This window comes from Lates calcarifer, linkage group LG8, assembly GCF_001640805.2.
Source record: "Lates calcarifer isolate ASB-BC8 linkage group LG8, TLL_Latcal_v3, whole genome shotgun sequence".
Lineage (NCBI taxonomy): Eukaryota > Metazoa > Chordata > Actinopteri > Centropomidae > Lates > Lates calcarifer.
This window is the reverse complement of record NC_066840.1, coordinates 17774633-17797343: the sequence shown is the minus strand read 5'-3', so window position 1 is coordinate 17797343 and position 22711 is coordinate 17774633. Positions and strand designations below refer to the sequence as shown.

General features: G+C 39.9%; 1 protein-coding gene across 6 annotated transcripts in view; it reads left to right on the top strand.

The window, feature by feature from the left end:
• The window catches only part of enox2 (ecto-NOX disulfide-thiol exchanger 2), a 163390-nt gene that overhangs the window by 101773 nt on the left and 38906 nt on the right, over positions 1-22711 (top strand). For all 6 annotated transcript variants that reach the window (XM_018694163.2, XM_018694161.2, XM_051072501.1 and 3 more), the window contains 2 exons: positions 8508-8639; positions 22043-22198. In XM_018694163.2, the coding sequence (XP_018549679.1) occupies positions 8508-8639; positions 22043-22198 (288 nt within the window). The remainder of the gene's footprint in view (positions 1-8507; positions 8640-22042; positions 22199-22711) is intronic.

The following is a 22711-nucleotide window of genomic DNA, read 5'->3' as shown; positions in this document are numbered from 1 at the left end:
CTCAGGAGCAACATTACAATTGTTATGCAGCAGAGCTGGGAGCATTTTCTTGCTCCTTTCAAGTTAAACTCAGTCCAATCAGAGTATAACTTGGTTCTGCTTGTAGGTGAGAGTTACATTCATCAAAGTCACCTCAGTTTCAGTTATTATTACTAGTCAGAAATGTCAGAATTGAACAGCAGTATACTGTATATGGGAACCACAAGTCAAGTCAATAGCACTGGAGGCTTAAGTATGGGGAGTTTGATCTTTGCCACCTCCAACCACCTATGTCACTTGCTTTGTCAAAGCACAGTGGCACACTTTGCTGGTTACATTTCATACTCACAGCGCGACCACCTCCTAACTGAAGCATTCGCATTCACATTTAGAAACTTCACCAGGCAGTGTGGCAGGTAGTCTTTGTGGTGAGGTTACAGCTCTTTTTTGAAATCTGCTCTTTTTCTCTCTTTCTTTCTTTTTTATCTCCCATCCCTCTTTCCCACCCCCAGATATCAGAGTAATCTGTTCTTGTCTGTCACCTCTCTCAGCCCGATAAGGAAGGGAAGAGTCATGCTCCTGTCCAGGAACGGATGTTCCTCCTTGACAACATTGACACAAACACAAGTGCCTCTGCTCCATTTGTATAAAAATAGCCCCTGATAAGGCAATAGAAACTGAGGTTGTTTACTATAACTAATCTGCCCAGGGAAGTCTTCTTCCTCAGTGAGATAAATGCTGATGTCCCCTTTGCTTCTTTTTCTTTTGCTCTTATTCCCTGTTAAAAGACTATAAATTCATAGTTCAAGAAAGCTTTTGTCACATCAGGGGGTTTATGGCTCTGCGGCTCCTGATGTGCACTAATGTTACATCAGTCTTTGCCTCTTAGCTGAGTCTAATCATGTGGTATATTTAAAAGTAGCAACTGCAGCATTTGACCATTTCAAACCCAGCAATGAAACTCATTTAGGGAATTAAAATTGGTATTTAGTTGTATTTGCTGAGCAGAAGATTTTTGGAATCTTGTCAGAGCAGCTTTAATTTGTGGGTTTATTATGTCACCATTATTATTCAATCCCTCTTAGTGTGGATGATTTGTTGGGATGAATGAATATAAGGATGATTTTATTTTGTTTAATGTAAACACTGCAGCAGCAAGAGCAGGTCCTGTCAAACCCAGGACAATGCAGTGGTGCATGAATGTTTGCCCCTGTGCCACCTCTGTGCTCAAACATAGAAAGCTATATTAATGATGCTACAGAGGTTGAATTAAAACATTTAAATATAATTACATTCTCACTCACTATGGGTCAGCACGTGAACAGGACTCACTGAGGTACAGTCCTATAAACAAGATGGAAAATCAACCATTTATTGAAAATATAGGCAGTCAGTACACAACATTGCCATCCTGTTTGCTTTATCTGCTGTTTCACCGCTGTCGGATTGTTTTGTGGTGATTGACCGTTTAATGTGATGTATGTTTGGGCGATTGGTCAGCTTCCATTGATCAGGTAAAAACTGACATGTCTTCTTCAGATCTATAGGAATGTGTTCAGTCTGCTGGTATGGATTTATTAATCATGTGGAACAAGTAAAGACTGTAATTGACCATATTCTGATGAGGGTCTCTCTGGGTCAGATGAGCAAATGAACATATAATCTCAGTCTTGTGGAGCTGTAGGATCTGGTGCACATTGACTAAATGGACTAAATCATGGCTATTGCAAGTAGTTGAATCTTCATGAGTACGGGCGCCTGATTGGACTGTAATGAGGGTCAGATTTGCATTACTCTTTTAGTATTTTGTTGGAGTTTCAGGCACCTTTGCCGTGGACTGGGTCCAGGTTAGTTTTTCCAATCCAATTTTCGAGGAAGTAATTTGATTTGACAACCTCCACTGCCACCACCTCACTAAAGCCATGGTCACTGTTAGACATAAAAGGCAACTTAGATTCACTCCCAGCCATCAAATTGTAATGTATTTGCAATGAACCCTGGTATCTGCATGCAGCTGTTTTCCACAACTCGATTTTTGGCAGGGCTGTAGAGACTCCGTAATATGGTCAGATCTTTAAGGCAGCACAGAATGTGAATAAGACCCTGCTCTATTTAAATTCTCTGTGCATGAAATGCCTGAGGTTGTCTCTAGTTTAGAGGATAATGAAATAACTTTTTTTCCTATGACATTATAAAGCCATCACTCTTTTAGTTTCACTAGTAATGTTACAGTCAGGAGCAGTACTCAACCAGCAGGTCATTATATGTTTAACATTGTTTAGCCTCTGTAACCTGTTCATGGTTGAAGATTCTATCCTGTTTGAATAAGTAAGGCAGTAACATATATGATAAGTGAAATGAGGGTGAGTTGGAGCAAGAGGCAGGGTACACCTTGGACAGGTCATGTTACAAAATTAATTGCCCTGTTGCCTACCTATTTCAACAAGTCAAAGACAGCTAAAAGTCAAAAGCACACACCCTACAACATAACATTTAGCTATAGTTGCTGCATCACAGGGTATTTTCACAAATGTATACAACTCTCTCAAACATCACAAGAAAATACAATATGATCAAGACTAAACAAACTTCACCAAAAAGTCCTTCCAACCATACACCAACATGGGGACCAGACAGGGTCCCAAGAATAGCTTCTGTAAGAAAGGAGAGAGAAAAATGTCTCAAATCTTAGTTTGAAAATTGTGGTTCTCAGCCAGATTTTTCCAGACCCATTCGGACTGACTGTGTATTTTACTGAGGTGGGGTGAGTTTAACATTACCTGCACTGGTCTGTGATTTTAATCCCATCCAGAACATGTATGTGGGTTATTTTTCACCCTCACCTCAGCAATAATTACAGCTGCAATTACCTACCAACGTTTTTCAGTGAACTCTTACTGAACTCTCAGTCATGTCCTTGTATTTTACAATGAAGCTCTGTTTCTTCCCCACAGGAACAGCTCCTTGTCAATTTTTTATTTGCCAGCTCAGTGTGAAATTTGACTTTTGTGTTAAAATGGAACAAGTGGAAAATACTTTTGCTAATCTGACTGATGGAGACATGTTAACGTATAGCCTATTTGGAGACCATTAAGCCATCAAGAGAGCAAGGCCAGGGTACAGTGGTATTCACTTCTGGCTAGTTCAGCAGAATGTCTGTATCTGTTACAGAGCACATCCTGTACCATAACCTCACAATGGTTAAAATGCTGTTCAGAACAATGATTAAATTACAAAGGACTGCACTGAATTTTTTATTCCACTCTTGCTCCAGCAAAGTCAATCCTGTCTGAATGGGGCTTCAGTGTTAGAGACTAGAAGATTTTGCTTTTCCCCTTTAACAGCCAACACAGTACACGATGAGGTGTGACACACGGTCAGTCTCTGTCTCCTTCATAGCAGGAGTCACATTTCTCTGGATTTCCCTGAACTCCACTCTTATTAATGGTTTTATATATCAGAATTTATCAAGGTGATTGAAAAATGAATGGCACGGAGGGTTTTTTTTAAATTATTTTCCCCATGAGGCTTGACTGTCTTCAGGCCTCTTCTGTCATCTCTACATCTTCATTTTGTTGTCTTCTTTTCTGGTCCTAAATGAGACGCAGTGTAGTATAACACTCAGGGCACTCTTCACTGTGCCACCACTAATCACCAGACCCCTACCAGTTTTATCATAATTAACAGATCAAAGAAGCGGAGAGAAGGGCAGTCATACATTATTAAACAGCCACTGTGTGTGTCAGTGTGTGTGTGTGTGTGTGTGTGTGCGTGTGTATGTGTGTGCATGCACATGCTTGTGTGTGTTAGATGCATTAATAAGTGAAAAATAATATAGTGATCTGTATGATCATATTTCTGTATTTTCAAGAGGCTTCTGATTCATCAGAGATAAAGCTGTACAAAATGTCCTCTAAACAAGGGTTTCTTCTCATGCACACATCTTCATGTTCCTGGGTTTTTCTCACATTTCTGATGAGAGTCATTTTTCCAGATGACCCTGAAGGTTGACCTCTTGACCTACCTCCCATACTCAGAAACACACAGACAAACACACACACTCAAACATTCAGACCTGCATTCAGGAGAAGATGAAGGTCAAGGAGGCATCCACTCTCTGAGAGCAATTTTGCACTGAAGGCATTTTTTTTTTTCTTCTATGTGCCTTCCATGCATAAGTATGGACACCTCACACATTTTTCCAAATGGAAAATGCCAGAGCTTTCCTCCAATACTGTGCCTCTTACCAAAGAATCAGAAAGTACCCAGCAACAATTACTCAAGTTTTTATTTTTTCCTACTGTTGGAAGACATGTATTGAAACTTAATTATACTCATCTGTCTGCACAACCACTTTGTGTTCAACAAAGACATTATATTATACAATAATTGTAGGTTTTTGCAGTTCCTTCTTTGTGATAATGACTGTCATTAGGTCTCTGTGCTATATTCATTGCTGCAATGTTCACTGTTCAATCTGAGGTAGCTTCCATTTTTGTACTTCACTATTCTTTTTGTCACTTTGTCTCCTCAGCATCACATCTGTCTATTAATAGCGACCTTTTCCATCTCTTTTCGTCTCCGTCCCTCATCTTTGTAGCTCCCTCTTGAATTTGCTCTCTAGGGGCTGTAATAAACCTGTAGTTAGCTGTTAAAACCATGTGCATTTTAGACTAAATGGCCCCTAGCGTCTCTCTGCCTGCTGTTGGGGCTTACGGCCAATGGGCCTTAAAATGACTTAATTTCCTATCTGCCTCCTGGGGGAGCTTTTAGGGAAGCTAAAAGCTGGTCACAGCCCTCAGAGAGAGAGTATCATGAAAGCTTTGGTCTGGGGTGGACCCCAGCTGAATCAAAATCGCTATCGCTTTAATTGCCATGGGCAATATCCACATTGAAATGCATCATGGTGATCCTGGTGTGGAGCTACACTCAGGGCGGTCTATTAACAGCATGTCCATTAGTATTTGTTACTTTTTATAACAATTTTTTAGGCTTATTATCCTTGTTATCTGTTCTTTTCTTGATTAACTGACGTCTTTGGTCCATAAAATGTCAGAAAATGATGAAATTTTCCAAAAGCCCGAGCTGGCATCGTCTGATTACATGGTTTGCCCAACCAACAGTTCAAAACCCAAAGATACTTAAAATACTAGAGGGTAAAAAGAGGAAACCATCAATCATTCCCATTTGAGAAGATGGAATCAGTGAATGTTTGCCATATTTTCTTAAGAAATTATTTAAACAATTGATTGATTATGACAAGAAGTTTCTGTCAATTGACAAATCATTGCAACTCATTTGAAGAACCAGACAGTGTTATCATCCCAACTTTAAACTCAAAGGTCACATTCTGAATAACTTTTAAGACCTCCATGTTACATTTATGATGATACTGCATGTATTACTTAATAGTAATACCCAGACTGTGTATTTTGACAATAAGGCTCTTGATTTGGCAACCATAACCTCTCTATACTCTAATATAGACATCATGAGAAGAGATAAATGTAACCTCCAGCTGTAGCTCTATTTAAAACTAGCCAGGCTTAACCAGACTTATGTATATTAAGCACAGGTCTACAGAGTTCCATATTTGAATCTCTCTGTCATGAGTTCTTAGCTCCACATGATTAGATTGTTCTGTTTATATAATTAGATGTGGCATTTGTATGAGCTCAAGTTAAAATTGAGCCAACAGCTGAAAATAATTTGGCTTTTTTTTTTTCTTATCACCATTGATTTTTCACTTTCTCTGATCATTTGACCTTGGAATAAATCATTAAACCCGGGGATTCAATTAGGTAGTTTTGATTCTGTGTAGACATTTGGTTTCAAAACAGCAAAGTGCCAAAATCTGTGTTTTCAGTTAAAAATATTTACAGACATCGATTCCCTCATTGGCAGTATTGTTCCTGGCTCCTATTCCTCCTTTCTGGCAAGGTGAACTTATGTGCTGTGTGTATCTGTGCCTGGGTGTGTGCTTGCACATGCTTGTATCCCTGTGTTTATTTTTTCAGCAGCTGTTTGCTATTCCTCGTGCAGCTCTATATATTGATGCAATGGTGTGGGATGGTCCCTTTAAGAGGAGCCATGGCTGACTCCTGCCCTCAAGGTCATTTTGCCATGCCAAAATCAAAGGCCCTCAGTGACTGATGCACAGAGCTTCAAGCCTGAGAAGTATAATTGATTCATGGAGGAAAGAGTGTTTGTGAGTTAGGAAAACATGAGACAATGGATGGCAGTTGAGTCGATGCAGGACAGACAACTGAAAAAGTTTAGTACAACAAAAAGAAAGAAGGTGACATAAATATTGTTGCATTAAATGAACAGGAGCAGAGGGGTAGACAGATGAACTGTAGGGTGTAATGCTCAAATGCAGACTGTGTGTCAGCAGGGTCAGTAGGCTACTGTGGAGGAGTTAACTCGACCCAGCTTTTACAGTACACTTTGACCCATCCAGTCAAATACACACAGCTTTGAATGTGAGCTGCACAATCAATAAGTACTCTAGTGAGGAACAGAAATGAATTCTGCTTCATCGTCTTTGACCTGTGCAATGATTTCCCATCAAAGACAGTGCCTTGTTGTGTTTTCACTCACAATTCAATAGGTTAGATTGAAGGACAAATGGACACATGGATTTTTTTATTTCAAAGTAGGAGGGGGAGTAGTACTGTTGACTAATATGGAAATCTGTACATATTCCAGTATAGGTCATTATGTGGAAATTCAATTGAGAAACCAGATCAGATCAGAAGTATCTGGTGGCTCCACCTTGGCAGTAAATATTAGAATTGTGAATTGGCTCTGGACCAATGGTTTGACAAAATACCTAATTTTAAGATGTCAGAATGCACTAGCAAATATTTGACATTTTTGCTTTAAAAAGTTACTGAAATGATTATTCAGTTATCAAAGCACTTGTCAGTAAATTTTCTGTCGATCAGGTAATCTATTAATCATTGCAGCTGTAAATAATACCAACAAGTTATTATTTTTTTCCCCCAGCTTTGATTATCTTTATTTTACCAGCCAAGAAAGAGGGCTCAGACAGATAGAGGGCATCACCTGTCAGACCCTGAGTGTGTGTATCCATCCACGCTGAAGTGGCGACAGTTAACATACTGTAAACTGTAATAAAACTGCTATAAAATGGCTCACCACCACTCCTCTCCTCCTTCATTTTAGGTCCTCGAAAGTGTCCCCAGTTAATAGGGTTGTGTTAGTTAACAAGCCTGTGAAGTCCTCGTCAGCAGCATTATCACAGCGACACACAGACACAGGCTGTTTTATCAGGCCTCTCTATGGCAGCGACAGCAGACAGCTCTGAAATTAGTAGCTCAGAGAGGGAGGCAAAGAGGCAAACAGAATTATTACACATCACCAGCTGTGTCTGAACACCAGGAATACCAATATAGAGGTGGTTGTGCAGACTGACACATGCACATTTATACGCACAGAGCAGAGTGTTATCTCCACAGTGGGCTTTGCCACAGACCTTCTGAGGTGTGAAGTGTGTGCAGGGTGCAGAGCTTCTCATTATTAACAGTAGTGTTGGCTTTGGCATCAGGAGAGGGCAGCTTGGCTCAGCCAGCAGTCACAGCAATTTACAGGTCCGTCAGAGAGAAAGAGGTCGAGCAGAGGAGAGAATTAAAGAGCATTTAGAGCTGTGAAATAGACTGCAGACGGGGAGAATGAGCTGCTGGTGGATGTATGATCTGTTCACGTTGACTTTACTGCAGAGTTCTTATTATGGGGATCTAAATGTGTTTGCTTTATTATGTAACTCTTGGCTGAAAACCATGAGTCTGGAGTTGTGAGTTTGAGATGATGTGTGTGTGTATTTGTCGTGCTAAGTTGGAGATTTTTCAAAGTTTTCCAAGGTTTAGGAGCAGAGCGCCTGGCAAATGCCTGATAGCATCAGCATTTGTGCATAGTGCCATGATAATCTTGTTTTACGCTGTACTATTTTCTTACTGTGGCTTGCAAATGAAAGCTCAGATTTTTCACTGGAGTACTCATTACTGTACATTTTGTGTAGATGTATGAATCCCTTCCTATTTTCTAATCTGCTTATGACTTTGCAAGCAAGACTTGTGTGACTTTTTTTTTTTCCCTGACAGTTTTTCTAGCCATACTGCAGCATTTCCAGCAGACCCTGAGAACAGGTCACTGAGACAGGAAGAGGCCAGGATATTGAACCTTCAGTGCAGACACCGAACAAACAGCAGCATCAGGATGTATAGTTTTAAGTGACAGTGTTGTTGAAATCACTCTGGTGTCAGACTGACTGCAGGGTCACAGTAGCCTCTCCTCTCAGACAGAACACTGACTTAAGGGGAAGATTGCTGGAGAGGAGGCACCTGGAGCAGCCATGACAGCTCCACACTGTTAAAAGCAATCTTCTACCTCAGTCTTTGCCGTGACATGATTCCTCGTCCAGCATGACCCAGTATCATGAAGATTTTGACATCACAGGAATGATACTGACTCTCTTCTCTCTGTCCCTTTTTTGTGTCTTTCTGCAGAAGGGATCTGTAACATGACAATGGACTCCAACTCAATAACAATGCCCATGTCAGACCCCAACGCCTGGGCAACAGCCATGAACAACCTGGGGATGCCTCCTATTGGAATGACTGGACAGCCACTCATGCCAGGTACCACACTGCCCAGACTTCACCACATTCACCCAATCCAGAATCAATCAGACCCTTGTGCTGAAAGTTTATTTTAATGTCACACTAGAAAAGGCACGGTACTGTAATATTATGTTTGACAGCAATCAGAATTAGGTATTTATTTACAGGCCTCCTTAATTATTTTCAATCCAGATGTAGTTTGTCATGTTAGAAAGGCCAGTGTGTCTAATGTTTGTTATTCAGTACCAAGTATCTTGTGCAATTATCTGATGTTCTGTCATCTAATTTTGTAACATAATTTTATGTATTTTATTCACTTCAGAACTATAGTTTTAGCTGCTACTCTATTCCCATCATAATAATTTTGTTGTTTTTTCCTTCTGGCTTTTTTCCCTTTAAGACATAGAGAAGTGTTGATTGTTTTAAAAAAACAGATAGAACTAAAAGAAATTCAGTTTAGAAATTTGATCAAAACCTCAGTGAACAAGAGTTTTTAGCTTAGATTTGTGTCTGGCTGCTTTTTGCATCAGATCATTTTAATTCTGTCATTTAGAGAATGAACAGGACAGTTTCTTCTCGTGTGAGGCCGGGTTTTAAAAATATTATGTGTGAAGTGGATGGATTGTTAATTAGCAACACTGTCTTCGACTGCAGTAGCATGCAGGAGTGTGGAATATCTGCCCTGATTGGTATGGGAGTGGATTCTTAGAGTATGTGAGACTGTGTTGCTCTTTTTAAGTAAATATATTAGAATAAACAGGATGAGCTGAGTCACCAAGTTGGAATTGTGATGCTGTAATCAGTCGTAGGATGGCATACTGTACACAGACAAACGGGCTCTGTCTGAAAGAGGCTGATATGACTCAATACAGAATCACTTGGGATCACTGGAAAAGTAGCAGGTTCTGTTTTCAAACTCTCTGTGTTAAGTTTTACAAGAACTGGTAAATTAAACCCACAGCATATCTCTCTGTAGTCAGTTATGCATGTTCATTATCACTTCCTTTGTCTCACACTCACATTTCCAGGGGCCTTTTCCACCTTTTCTGTCAGTCTTGTGTGGACAAAATGCACGTATAGTGTGTCAAAGCTGAAAATCAGTTTCCCACAGATTGAGAATTTTCTTGGGGCAGTGGGTGGGGCGACTTGTGACTTGATGTTACATACAGAGACTCATGCAATTTAGAGGGGGAGAGTGTTTATTTACAGATGTCCCCTAAACACCTCACACACAGACTGTCAGTAGACATTACAAGTTACTGATGTGCCTCAAATGGCTCACATGCAGTCTGTTGGTAGACACTAGCTAGGCAGCTGCACACAGAGAGCTTCTAGTTCCCATTCAGTCACTGCAGTGCAAGCAACTCAGACATAAGCTCAACTGGATGGGCCACTAAATTAGAGCCAATGTATAGGGGGTTCACTGAACATGAACCTCCATTAGATCATGTAAGAAGAGAAACATACATATCTTCCTCATTTCAGCTCTTCTCTCTCTCTCTTAGGTGACATAAACAGGTAATGTGGACTTAAGAGAGGTCAGCAGCCTACAGAGACCAAAAGTCTGTAGTCACTGGTTTAAGAGCATCTTTTTAACAGTTTGGAATAATGTGGGATTAAAACAATGACATTTCACTCATTTGATAGTTTATCCTTAACCTCAAGCAGCATTTTGTAAGCACAAGGTTGAGCTTCTGTATTCTGATCTACCACCATAATAGTCAGCCTTAACAATTGCTCTGCTATCTATAACATTACGTTCAGCAGCACCCTCCCACTCTCCATCTCTGAAGAGTTATTCTGCCATGTCTTTTCTCCCTCCTCAGTAGAAAGCCTTTCCCTAAAGCCTTTTATAAATCACTTCCCACTTCTCAGCTGAAATGCACTTTCATATTTGAAATAAGCCAGGCTTGTGTGTATGCGTGTGTAGATGCATGTGTGTGTGTGTGTGTGTGTGTGTACGCATTTGGAGACGAACAGTCTTCCAAATGCACTCCTCGAGAAATATTGAGGGAAGCACACAGGCACACACATTCAGGACTGGCATATTTTAGGCATGGTAAACAAAAGTCTTTCCACTAAAAAAGAGAAGACACAAGTGGGAGAAGTTCTTCTCATAAAGGGAGAGAGAAGTAGACCTGAGTCTAATGGTGGAGATGGAGATGGAGATGGAGACTGGACATACATCCACACGAGAGTCAGTATTTCAGATGAAGTGTGCACTGAGGGCAACAACTTCCTCCTGAACTTTAAGGACTTTTTACAGCAGATGTTTTAACATGTCAGTGCAGGAAATGCACAGGTGTAATTAATAAAAAACAATGATGGCTTAATTCAGTTTTAAATGTGTTATTAAGCCATGGCAGTGATCCAGCATCTACAACACCAGAGCCCCTAAATTAGCACACAAAAAGGAAATGCAGTAATTAGTGATGTTATTAGCTGAACCTGTGTTTGGTGAGGTCACTGATTAACCCTTCACTTAATCGGACCCTTTACAGCCTACAGTCATACTTAGAACCAGATACATATATACCTGTTGGTTCTGGACTGTGGTTGACATTGATTTGTGTGAACCCCTGCTCACCCACACACGTGTTTGAGATAAGCAGTGGTGGGAAGTAACTTTTACTTGAGTAATTGCATTTTATCCTTGTTTATATTTTTGATTCATCTACATCTCTAGTTTCAAGTTACTAAGTAGATTCAAATTATTCACACAAAATATAATCTACAAATAAATTACAATGAACTATCTCGCCTAAGCAGTGCAATACACTGATAATTATCATCCAGTAATATGATTGTGATTATTCTGCAATGGACCATTCTGCCATTCTGCCCATTCTGTAAATATATTTTATGCTAATACTTTTGCACTTTTAAGTAAAGCTTTGAATGCATGATTAGTGACAGATTATTTCTACACTGTGAGATCTGAGTACTTCTTCCAGTACTTAAGATGGGAAGGCAGCTATGTTGGAATTACGCATTTCTCACCTGACCCCATGTACCACCAAGAATGATAAAGATGCTATTTGTCGAGTCCTAACAAGTGCAACAAACGAAGGAGAGGGGGGAGATGTCAGTGTAGTGCAGTCTGTGCACACCCACACAGCCCTTAGAAGAGCTCTAATCAGGCAAAATAATTAAACTGTCCTGTGTGCATTTACCCTGGTAGTGCAGGGCCTTTAAGCCTAAACAGCCTCAACTATCAGAAGCAGTTTTCAAGGGGTAGAGTAGAGAGGAAAGAACAGAGGAGACAAAGATGGAGAGGGAGGAGACTTGGGTGAAGAGGACATCTGTGTCTCGTCTCTTGGATCACCTGAAAAACAGCTGGTGTTTCCCACGTCTTCCTTCCTTTCTCCTTCCCTATTCCCCTCCCTCTCTCCCTCACCAGCCCAAATTACCCAACATCTCATTTATGTCTCATTACAGCTGACTCAGCCACTGTAACCCAGAGCTACATCAGAACACACGCTGTTCATCTGCTCTTCACAGAGCTGAGCTCCTTTACACACTTAGTCTGCACTTAGTCGCACTGAAATGCTCATCTGGGCTCAAACAGTATATGATGTAAACTGAAGGTGTAACAGATCCAACAAATAACAAGTAATTATAATAGTAATGTATTATTAATGTACCTGAAAGCTCATTTAAAACTGATGAAGTGATGTTTTCCTCTCCCAGATGAACAAGAAAACGACTTCTGATATGTAAATTTCAGAAATGTGCTGCTATTTTATCATCTCTCTGCACTCCAAATGAATTTTACATATACTACTCGCAGGTCTATGTATTCCACCCATGCATTTTTCACTTCACTCAAGCCAAAAGAACTTTACTTGTTGAACCCCAGGAGAAATATGTAAGTGGGAAGCGATCCACTTAAGCGCTACTTCTCTTGCTTGCCTCTTTTTCTCAGTTTACAACAACTTATGAGGATAAAAAAACTCAAGGCTGGTCCCAAATAACGTTCCAAAATGTGTAAATTTTTTTAAATAAAGTATTGAGTTCTGTATAAGATACACCTTGTGCTAAACATGGCATCTGTGCAGCTCTTTTTTTTCCTTTGACATGTTCTCTAATGTCAGCCAAGTCTCCTCATGATCTCTTTTCTGAACCTCTGTGAGCACAAATCTCCAGGCACACACACACTCACACTTTCATCTGATGTCACACAGTGTCATGCTGTCGACGGCGCTTGGTACCAGAGCACCTTGTGCCTTTGAAGTAATCCAGGTGGATTAGTTATTGATTCTCCATCATGACTGAACATCATCTTTGTCTCCTTTTTGTTTCACCTCTAAACAACAGGGGAGAATACAGTGTCTCTCTTTGTCCTTCCCTGTTTGATCTGTGACTTTGTTTGTGCACACATATGAGCAGTCATATGTTTCCTGCATGTGGGTTTAAGTGGGTTTTTTTATGTCTTAGTTTCAGGGTCATTCGTTAAAAGGGTCTGTCTGTACCGGAGTGCTTTCATTACACATTAGAGTTTGCCTCTGTTTCATCCACCAGTGAACCCAGAATGTATTTCTTCACCACAGAGTCTTTTCTCTGCCTCCGGCCAAGTGGATTTATCCAGACAGACAGCTGGATAAACAGACCACTGTGGGCAGAGCCCTCAACACTCTGCAGCCTCACAAAGCCTGGTGCATGTGTCCAATGATGACAGTTTTATTTCTGTAGATGGACTGGGCAGTGGTTGTGTATGTTAGAAAGTTATTCCAACCTGTTTGTATTACAGAAGTGTTTGGATAGAAAGACAGACTGGACCCAGGCATGAGTCAAGCTTATACATCCTGTATGGTTTGACAGCACCTAGAAATTCTTCTCCAATTCATATTCTTATGTGTGTTTGTGCTTTTATTGTGTTTACCTAATTTTCTCAGTCTGTCTCTCCATATTGTGATTTCCCTGTTGCTACTTCTGTCTCCTCTGTATACATGGTACATCTATTGCATGGTTGTCCATCCAGAAAGAGGGATCTCTCCTCTCTTGCTGAGGTTTCTTCTTCCTGTTTTTCCCCAGCGACAAGGTTTTTTGTGGAGTAAATCATCTTCCAAATCACAGGTCTGAGCTGGGATTCAGACCGAAAACAGCCCTGCATTAAAACAACACGTGGTTGCTTTGGTTGGGGGCGAGCTGTTTAACATAGCTGTGAAACAAAATACGATCAAGAGCATCCAGTTTGAATAGCAGATTAATCCATTTAAAGGCCTGTGAGATGCCACTGCACATCATTTTGTTATACCGCACTGGGAAGGGACTCAGGATAACAGGTGTCATAGAGACAAGGTAGGGTTTAAGTGGAAGGGTAAATGGACAGGGCAGTTTGGACGATGTAGGAGACAGTCAGGGTGGCCTCCTGGTGGACTAAGGTACAGAGGAGCTTGAAAGGCAGCAGAGGCCCAGCTTTTCAAAATGGCTCAGGGAAAGAGGGCAGCACAGAGTCCTGGGAGCAAATAAGAATTGTCTTATGGGGAGGAGCTAGCAGGGTGAACTGCAGACCAGCGGGGGGGGCAGAAAGAAACCTGTGGGACACATGACAAACGGTATCGATCTGCGGGTGAGACGTCAGGGCTGAGCTGAATGTAAGGAATCTGACCCACATGTGACAGGGGAGGTGGGGTCCATCATGTCTCCGGAGGAAATATTGATTGCGTGTTCTGCCTGCAGAGCTGCAGCTGCAGTCTGAGATTCAGTATTTTATTATCATTGTCATAGTATGCATTATCAGTATCAGTTTTAGTGAATTGGTGCTGTTCTGCAGACTGTATACAGAGCTGACTTAATGCATTGACTCTGTGGTTGTTTGAGTTTTTAAAAACCCCAAGATGTCTCACACAGACAAATGTTCAAACAGCTCAGAGACAGATTCCCCGTGGTTATGGAAAACTTGAAAAGTCACAGAATTTGACAGTGGGGGTTTTTCCTCTGAAAGATTAATGATGAATGATCCAAGTTTCAGAAATTTATTTCAGATTTTTTTATGACCAAAAAATATTCAGCAGGGAAATTTGGTTGCAATTAGATCTAGTTATGTTCTTATGATGATCAACAATAACAATGTTACTGATTACATGACTTCCTGGTGTTAGTGTCTACTTCAAACAAGAAAATTGCTCAAAATGTGTCCTGTCATGATTATTACACAGATAAGTGGTGTCATATGGTTAGCAAGCTCCAAACCTGGTAAGTAAAATCCCAGATACAGTGTTAACTGTGAGAACGGAGCAAAAATTGCAGCAGTAATGACAGGGATCAACATCTGGTTTCAACATTTAGAAATCTGACAGAGAGCGAGAGAATATCCTATTCCATGTGCTTTCACTGTGTATTTCCCCAACCCTCATCAGTGTTCTCTCCAGCACGTCCAGACTATAAGTAAAACCAGATGTACAGCTATAGAGTTCCTTCTCCATATTCCTCTGAAAATACAGACCTCCCAAGGTGGTTTTTATTATCCAAGACACTTGACAGTATGTATTGTATCACCATTGTATGTTGCAAGCTCCATACAGTTGGCCTTAATCGAAAGAGTTTTGTTTGCCACCTTTTCTGACATGAAAAGGCAACATTTTGATAAAAGTCAGAAAAATATCCGCATCTTTGTTATGTCAGTATCAGTTTTTGTTGACACTGTTGTACAGGCGTTAATTTAATTCAATGTTATAGTACTGAGATGATAGTAGTTCTGCTGAACTGCACTATGTTGAGAACTGTTTCTAATATTCTGCCCGGCTCATGTATGTAAATGAGGGACAATAAATTTAACACATTTCTAACAATATCAACAGAAACTCACCATAATAAACCTTGTGAAGGCAGAATCTGTGGCAGAGCTGTTGTATTGAGTTGAGAGTGAGTGTATATAAATACAACATTAAGACCCTTTAATAGCGAACCACCTCTCAGTGATAAGGCTTACGGAAAGAAGCAGTAATGTTTGCATTTTCTGTTTCCTGTTTTTTTTTCCACTTTTGTGTTTGTCTGCCCTTGGAAGTATATTTTGCCTAAACAGTAATTGCACAGCAGTCCAATCGTACATTACATCTCAGACATGTGTAAAAGACTATATTCACAGGAGTGATGGATTGATTAGCCAGTTTGGTTTTTACGCATTTCGAGTCAAAGATGTGTGGAACTAACAAAAGATGCTAGCTGCCCCCACACACACACTCACACACTCACCCATAAGGAAAATATTTAGCTTTTGACACACATGTATTTGCAAGTTTATCAGAATTAATTTAGATGCACATTCTTATGCATGAAAACACACACAAACTCAAAACACCCTGGAGAATAGATAAGCAGGCTCCAGGGACGACCGTTCCCTGAATAAATAACCACTCCTTTGTCTGCTGCATCCCACTCATCCTCATCCCTTCCTCATGGTCGCCACAGACCCCCTCCACCACTGTACACACACAGACACTGACACAAAACCACAGTGGAATATATGAAAACTTGTGTCATGCCCTATAACCAATCATCTAAACAGTGCTCTCCCCCAACCCCCCAACAGATATAAAACAGGGTCTTCTAATTCTCACACATTAACTCACTTTAACATCAGGAAATACATTAGATGACAGTCATTCTTTTGCCGTGAGCGTTTTCCATCCTTGGACTGGATGCCGTGTCCCTTTCTGCTGACTGCTCAGGAGCTGCACTGGTATGATGCCAGAGGTTTTTGGCTGTGTGTAGGCGGACAGAGTTGAGAGGCAAAGACTCCCTTACTTTGGATATACAGTATGTCTGGCAAAAAATAGAGCAGTAGTTATAGGGCGACTGAAATGGGACTTTCTGACAGTTATTCCTACCCAGGGCAGATATATTAGATTGTTGGCTAGATATTGTTAAAAGCTAGATTTGTTATGGATATTTGAGTATGGAGGTGTCAGATAAAAAAGACTGATTTTAGAAGGCAACATAAGGAAGCAGATTCTTATTTAGATGCAGTGGAATAGGGAGATGGAGTAACTTTTATAAACAGGAGGTAGTTTTTTTTTTATTTCTATCCTGCAGGAAGAGAAATGTTCTTGTAAGGGAGATGAAGTTAGAGATGTTCATAAGAAAATGCAAAGTGGGTGACTCTTGGCAGAGATTGAGTGAGGCAGATTTCAGCCACTGGTAGGGTTCCAGGTGGAGTGGCTAGCTCGCCTCATTAGAGAATATTATCCAGCATGCCTCACAGCAACTGCCTATGCCCCCCCTCCAATCCCCCACCCACCCACCTCTGACTGCTAGAAGGGACGTTTACCCTGGAAATCAGAGGAGGAGAAAGGAGGTGGAGGGGAGAGGAGGATGACATTAATAGCCAGGAGCTTCACACAATCAAATGTCAGTTGTTTTTTTTTGTTTGTTTTGTTTTGTTTTTTTGTTTTTTTTAAACCTCTCTCCACCTTGTGATTGATGGGCAGCTCTAAATGTAATTACTTTGAAAAAAAACCTCCAGGAAATATTGTTTAACATCAAAAGTATGTGATGGAGAAGGGCGAGAATATGTGCCATAACCTTTGGCCAGCTTTGTGTGCATGTGCATTCATGCATGTTACTGTACAAGGAAGAGGTGTTAGCAGGGAGATGTTTGTGAATTCCAGCGTTTCAACATGAGAGAGAATAGACTGAAGCTCATAGACGAGCATGGTAAAAAGGATCATATGGCCATGTGTGGGTCAACCCAGCCCCAGCTTTCTTTTGTTGTTTTTCTTCAAGAGGACCCATGTGCTCTCTAAATCTCTCTGTGGACTTTCTACTGAGTCAACGAGACCTATTGTTCTTCTCTCTCTCATTGAGTGCACAGTTTCAGCTAGTAGTATATGCTGTCTCTGAGCTGAATTGTGTGATATAAAACATGTATCATCTAAGAATGTTGACCCTTGCAGAGATCACAAAAATAAAATTGCAGTTGAGTGTTTTTTACCACCATGTGTACCTTCTTTCTAAATATTGAAAACAAAATGTGTATGTTTGAATATAAAATGCAAAAGTAGAATTATTGAACTACTGTTTCCTGTAGACATTCTACACAACCAAGGTCCTCCTTTGACAAATGCAAGAGAAATGCTGAAATTTCTCTCGAGTTAGGGCTGCAACTAACAATTATTTTCATTATCATTCAGTTTAATTATGTTCTTGATTACAGTAATTGTTTAGTGTGTAAAATGTCTAAGATATTAAAAAATGTCTGCCACAGTTTCCCAGACGTCAAGGTAACATCTATTAAATTGCTTCTTTTGTTCAAATTCCAATGATATTTGGTTTACTGTCGTAGAGGGAGTTGAAGTAGCAATACCACACCATAAAAATACTATGTTGCAAATAAAAGTGTTGCCTTCAAAAAGCTCAACACGCTGTGTATGTAAAGTCTTAGTAAAATAGAAATAGCCAAATGAGCAACAAGTACTTTAAAGCTTAAATACAGTACATACTTAAATGTATTCAGGATAAAGCTTGGTTTATAGTTACTGCTCACTTTCTGAACTCCTCAAATTTCAGATATGAGACTTGAGCTTAATTGTTCCAATAACCATTAGAGTCTGACCTAAATACAATAATGTAATGTTGAGAACTAGGGATAAATCTAAGTGTAGGCAATCTTACAGTTGGCAGTTATAGTTGCATTTGGTGCTTCTGTATAGCTGTATCATTTTTTCAAGGCTTTCGGATTTGTTGCGGTGTTAGATAAAACAACTGTGATGTAGGTACAACAGTGATACACTGACCCACTCATCCCTGTAGCATGTGCTTAGTGAATGGAGCTGCCTGACTGCTTGTCCTTTTATATTTATGAAAGTGAAACCCAGTGCTCTGTGACATCAACTGTTTATTAACCTCGTTCTACCTTCTCATGATGGGCTACAAATGTGATTTAGGATTGATTTTAAAATCTCATTGATCTCCTGTAGTGTTACTGTTGGACCTGAGCCTGGCTTTGTTTTATTTATTTTTTTTACACTTTTTTTCTATGGCATTTTCACTGTGATAGTTTACACTTCACAGAGAGAAAAAAAATGGAGGGTGACAGGCAAGGAATGACCCAGGTCAGTTTTAAACCCCAGGACATTGCCATAACAATGAATGTGCCGTATTGAGCTGAGCTACAAGGACAGGAGTATTATGGTAATTTTAACTATTTTCAGAAAAAAAAAATGGAATTAAAAATTAATAAATAAAAGCCTGCATTTCTCTAACATCTCATCCCCTGCACATGGCACAAGTGTTAACACTGCACCAGCTGTTTCATGCTATGCCTGTAGGTGGCAACATCAAAATACCCACAAATGCAGGTCTAAAGTCCTGCTGTCATTCTTTTCCTTGCCTGTAGGTGGTGCATATTGACATTTGTGGAAATGCTCCCTCTTGTGGAGAATCTGCAGCCTGTTCGATTTAAATATGAGATTGTGAGTGACTTATAAGCTAGCACGATTATGTTCTTTACATCTAAACTTTTTTTTTTTTTTTTTTTTTTTTTTTTTTTTAAAAAGGATACATCATACCTCACTGACTTTAGTTGGGTTGCTTACTGTTAATGGGGCAAAATGGGTCTTTAGAAATGATGGGTGTATAAAAAACACTGCTTAAAATGCTAGCATACTTGACCAGTCAGCGACATTCAGAGCTTCAAGCATCACCACAAAAGTTCCTAAACCCTCACAGAGTACTACCCCCTGGGCAGGGACTTTCTGGGGGGTAAGACTTTCTTTCTGGGACATAAACCATGGTTCCTCTGGTGGGAATGCAGGTAGGGTAACTGAATTCCTCGATAGTTCCCTGTTTCTCAGGGAAAGTGGTGTCAGGTGGTGTCACTTCGAAAAAAACCTGTTTTTCTGGAATCGTGTTCTATAGGACTTCCATTACTTTATAATTTTATTTCCTTAAAGCTGCAGCTGTTACAGGCACAAAATGACTGGAAGTAATTTTTCTGTCAGGGCACAAACTATACCATGAACAGTCAAATCCACCAGCATAATGCTTTTTCAAACAACATGAAATGAATTTAAATCTGCAACATAACAGCAAATCCTTTAGAAAACTGCACAAATACATACACTGGATAAGCTATACCAATCTAATATGCATGTTCATCTGTGTCTACTTACAGCATAAACTGTAATGAGTAACACTGAGGGAGAGAGAAAATAATAGTATGTTACTGATGAAATATGTCCTCAAGCTATATTCTCAAATGGAGATGAGAGAACTCTGCTGTAGTTGGAAATCCTTACGAAGAAGTAAATAATCTCCTTTATTACACACGGCTCTGCTACATGCTTGCTTCAGGTCTCAGGCTCCTAATGGACAAGGATAAACACATACAGATACACACACACCAACACACACTCCAGAGGGTACATGAGCAGCACTGCAGTGAAATTGCACCAGCCGTGCCCTGATGTAACCAGATTGTGTCCTCAGTCTGAGCTGAAATCTAGTTTTCTTTGCACCAATATACAATATGCAAACTCATAAGCATGTTCCTTATGTTACCCTTGCAACATTAGAGTGTTGGCTTGACAGAAAATGAAGTATGATTTCCGGAAATATTATTTGTGGGGCAACCTCACGCAGCACTGAATTTAGTCCTGGTGTATACTCCGTTTTGTTTCCTCCTCTAATATGCAGTGTTTGGTATTCAGGCTGGCTATTGCACCACCCCCCCATCTTCCATCCACCCTTTTCTTATCATCCCTTCTGCTATCCGTCTTCTTTTCCTTCACCTTAACGTGCAGAAGAAGTCATCAATCGCCTGGCAACTAGGGACCCTCTTATCACCTGTTTCCTCTCACTCTGACTCCTGGTTAGAGACAGATGGTGAGGTCATCGATAGACATATAGTTTCCATCCATTTCCCTTTAATGTAGTTTGCCTGGCTCCTTTTTTTTTTGCTCTTTCTAGACTGTTTTCTTTTCACTGTTTTCTGGCCTCTATTTCTCTTCCCTCATTTTTGTCCTTCAGCCGATTTTATCAGTCCAATGTATTTATTACACCCTCCCGTGCTCCAGGGACCTATTGCAAGTCATCTGTAATGTGCATATTTCTTTATTCTCCTTCACTGAGTGTCATTTAATTCATCCATTTTTCCCTCTTACAGAAGATATAGAGGAAATCACTTATGAGGAAATGTACTATCTATTTCCCGTTAATGGTGTGTACTGTAGAACAGTAAATATTATTCCTCCTTGACTAGATATTGCAATTGAAGATCAAAACAGTCATAGAGCCCATAATGTTTGCTGCTGTTATTCTCTGTTAAAGGGAAATATTATAATGAACTGAAAATATTAATGTTTAATTACAGGCATAAAAGTTTTAATTTACAGTAAAAAGTTGAAAAACTTTAAATTGAAATTCACCTTTATGGTATCCATTGAGAAGCCTAAATTGTGTTAAATAAAAAAGTAAGTTCAATTAAATCTTTGACAAGTCCTTTTCTGTGATATATATTTATTTAATATTTAACACCCTGAGGTTCCATACTCCTGGCGTCTACTGCCACTGTGTTGCCTGATACCATAGGACCAAGCAAGCAAGATGCAAAAGGCTAAGTAGCATGTAAAATATCAACATTTTAACTTTTTTTTTTTACCTCTCAGATTCTGCTTGTCATTATGTTGCTTGTTTGTTTACGCATTTCATGATTCTCATTTCATCAGCTGCCACAGTCAGCAAATAACACCCTCTGTAAAATTGTTTTTTTAGCCAGTGTGTCAGATTGATTTTGTTACATGTCTAGTATATTACAGTGTGTGTATAATCTCTAGTGAAGGATTTGTTTTAGTGAGTGGTGCTGCTGCATACACATATACAGGTGCATAAACATTTTGCAGCCCTGCGGCATAATTGTCAACTCCAAATCCTCTGCAGGTGATGTTGAGGCACATACTGGAGGGCAGCGTCATTTCCATTTCAAAAAGCTCCATACTGGGACGCTTGTGCACATAAAAGCACATGTGGTGACTATGTGTGCCAGCGCTTATGTGTGTAGGAGTGTGCATATTTTTCCAGCTGCACTGTAAATCAATATTGTAAATAAAGCTTCTCTGTTATGTGGGTGTTAGACCCAAGTGTGTACATTTATCTATAAGGTCATCATTCAAACAGCGGGAGTGACAGAGAGAGAGTGACTCAGAAAAAACTTCTTAAAATATGCATGTTGTTTACGAGATGATTTATTCATGAATGGCTATGTATCCCATTATGTGTTGGCTGCTTGTGTGTCACTGTTGTTGACAGAAGAATCACTCAGGGAATAAGTACACAACATGAAATGGAACTTCAAAGATTTAGTATGGGCTTAAGTGATACCTGACCAAAGGGTTTGATGTTGGAAACAAATCTGTGTTTGAATAATACTGTGTGGATGTTGCTTCTTTCCCATCTCATTCATATTTCTCTCCTTCCTCCAGATTTTGACCCCAACCTCGGTATGATGGCTGGAATTACCCCCATGAACCCCATGATGCCCGGCCTCGGTATCGTGCCTGCACCGCTCTCCCAGGATGTGCCGGTTGTCAAAGAGATCATCCACTGCAAGAGCTGCACCCTGTTCCCCCCCAACCCTAGTAAGCCATAATGTCATTCTAATCCTACACCAGCTCCTCCCATCACCACCACTACCCCAACCTTTTTTTTTCTACTTTGTAAAAAAGTCACACTTTTAAAGGCATCAGATTATGTAACATCAGAGGGCTTTGGAAATAGCAGCTTCATAAAAAAATTAAAATCTCAAGTCAGTAGTTTTTTTTTTTTAATTTTCAATTACATCTTATGACCTTCCTCAGTTACCTGCCTATTATTTTCTTGATTAAGTGATTAATAATTTTAAAAAACCCCATCATAATTTCATCAATTTAAGCAGTAAATCCAAATATATTCAGTTTACTGCCATACAAGACTAAGAAAACCTGCACATGTTCACATTGAAGAAGCTGTACCCAGAGAATTTTTGGCATTTTAGCTTAAAAACTAACTTTGATCAGTAATTTAAATTGCTGTTTAATATTCTTGAATGCACACAAGAAACTGTGGATCTTTTCATGGCAAGTCACTTTGTATAATCTGACTAAAGGTGTGCT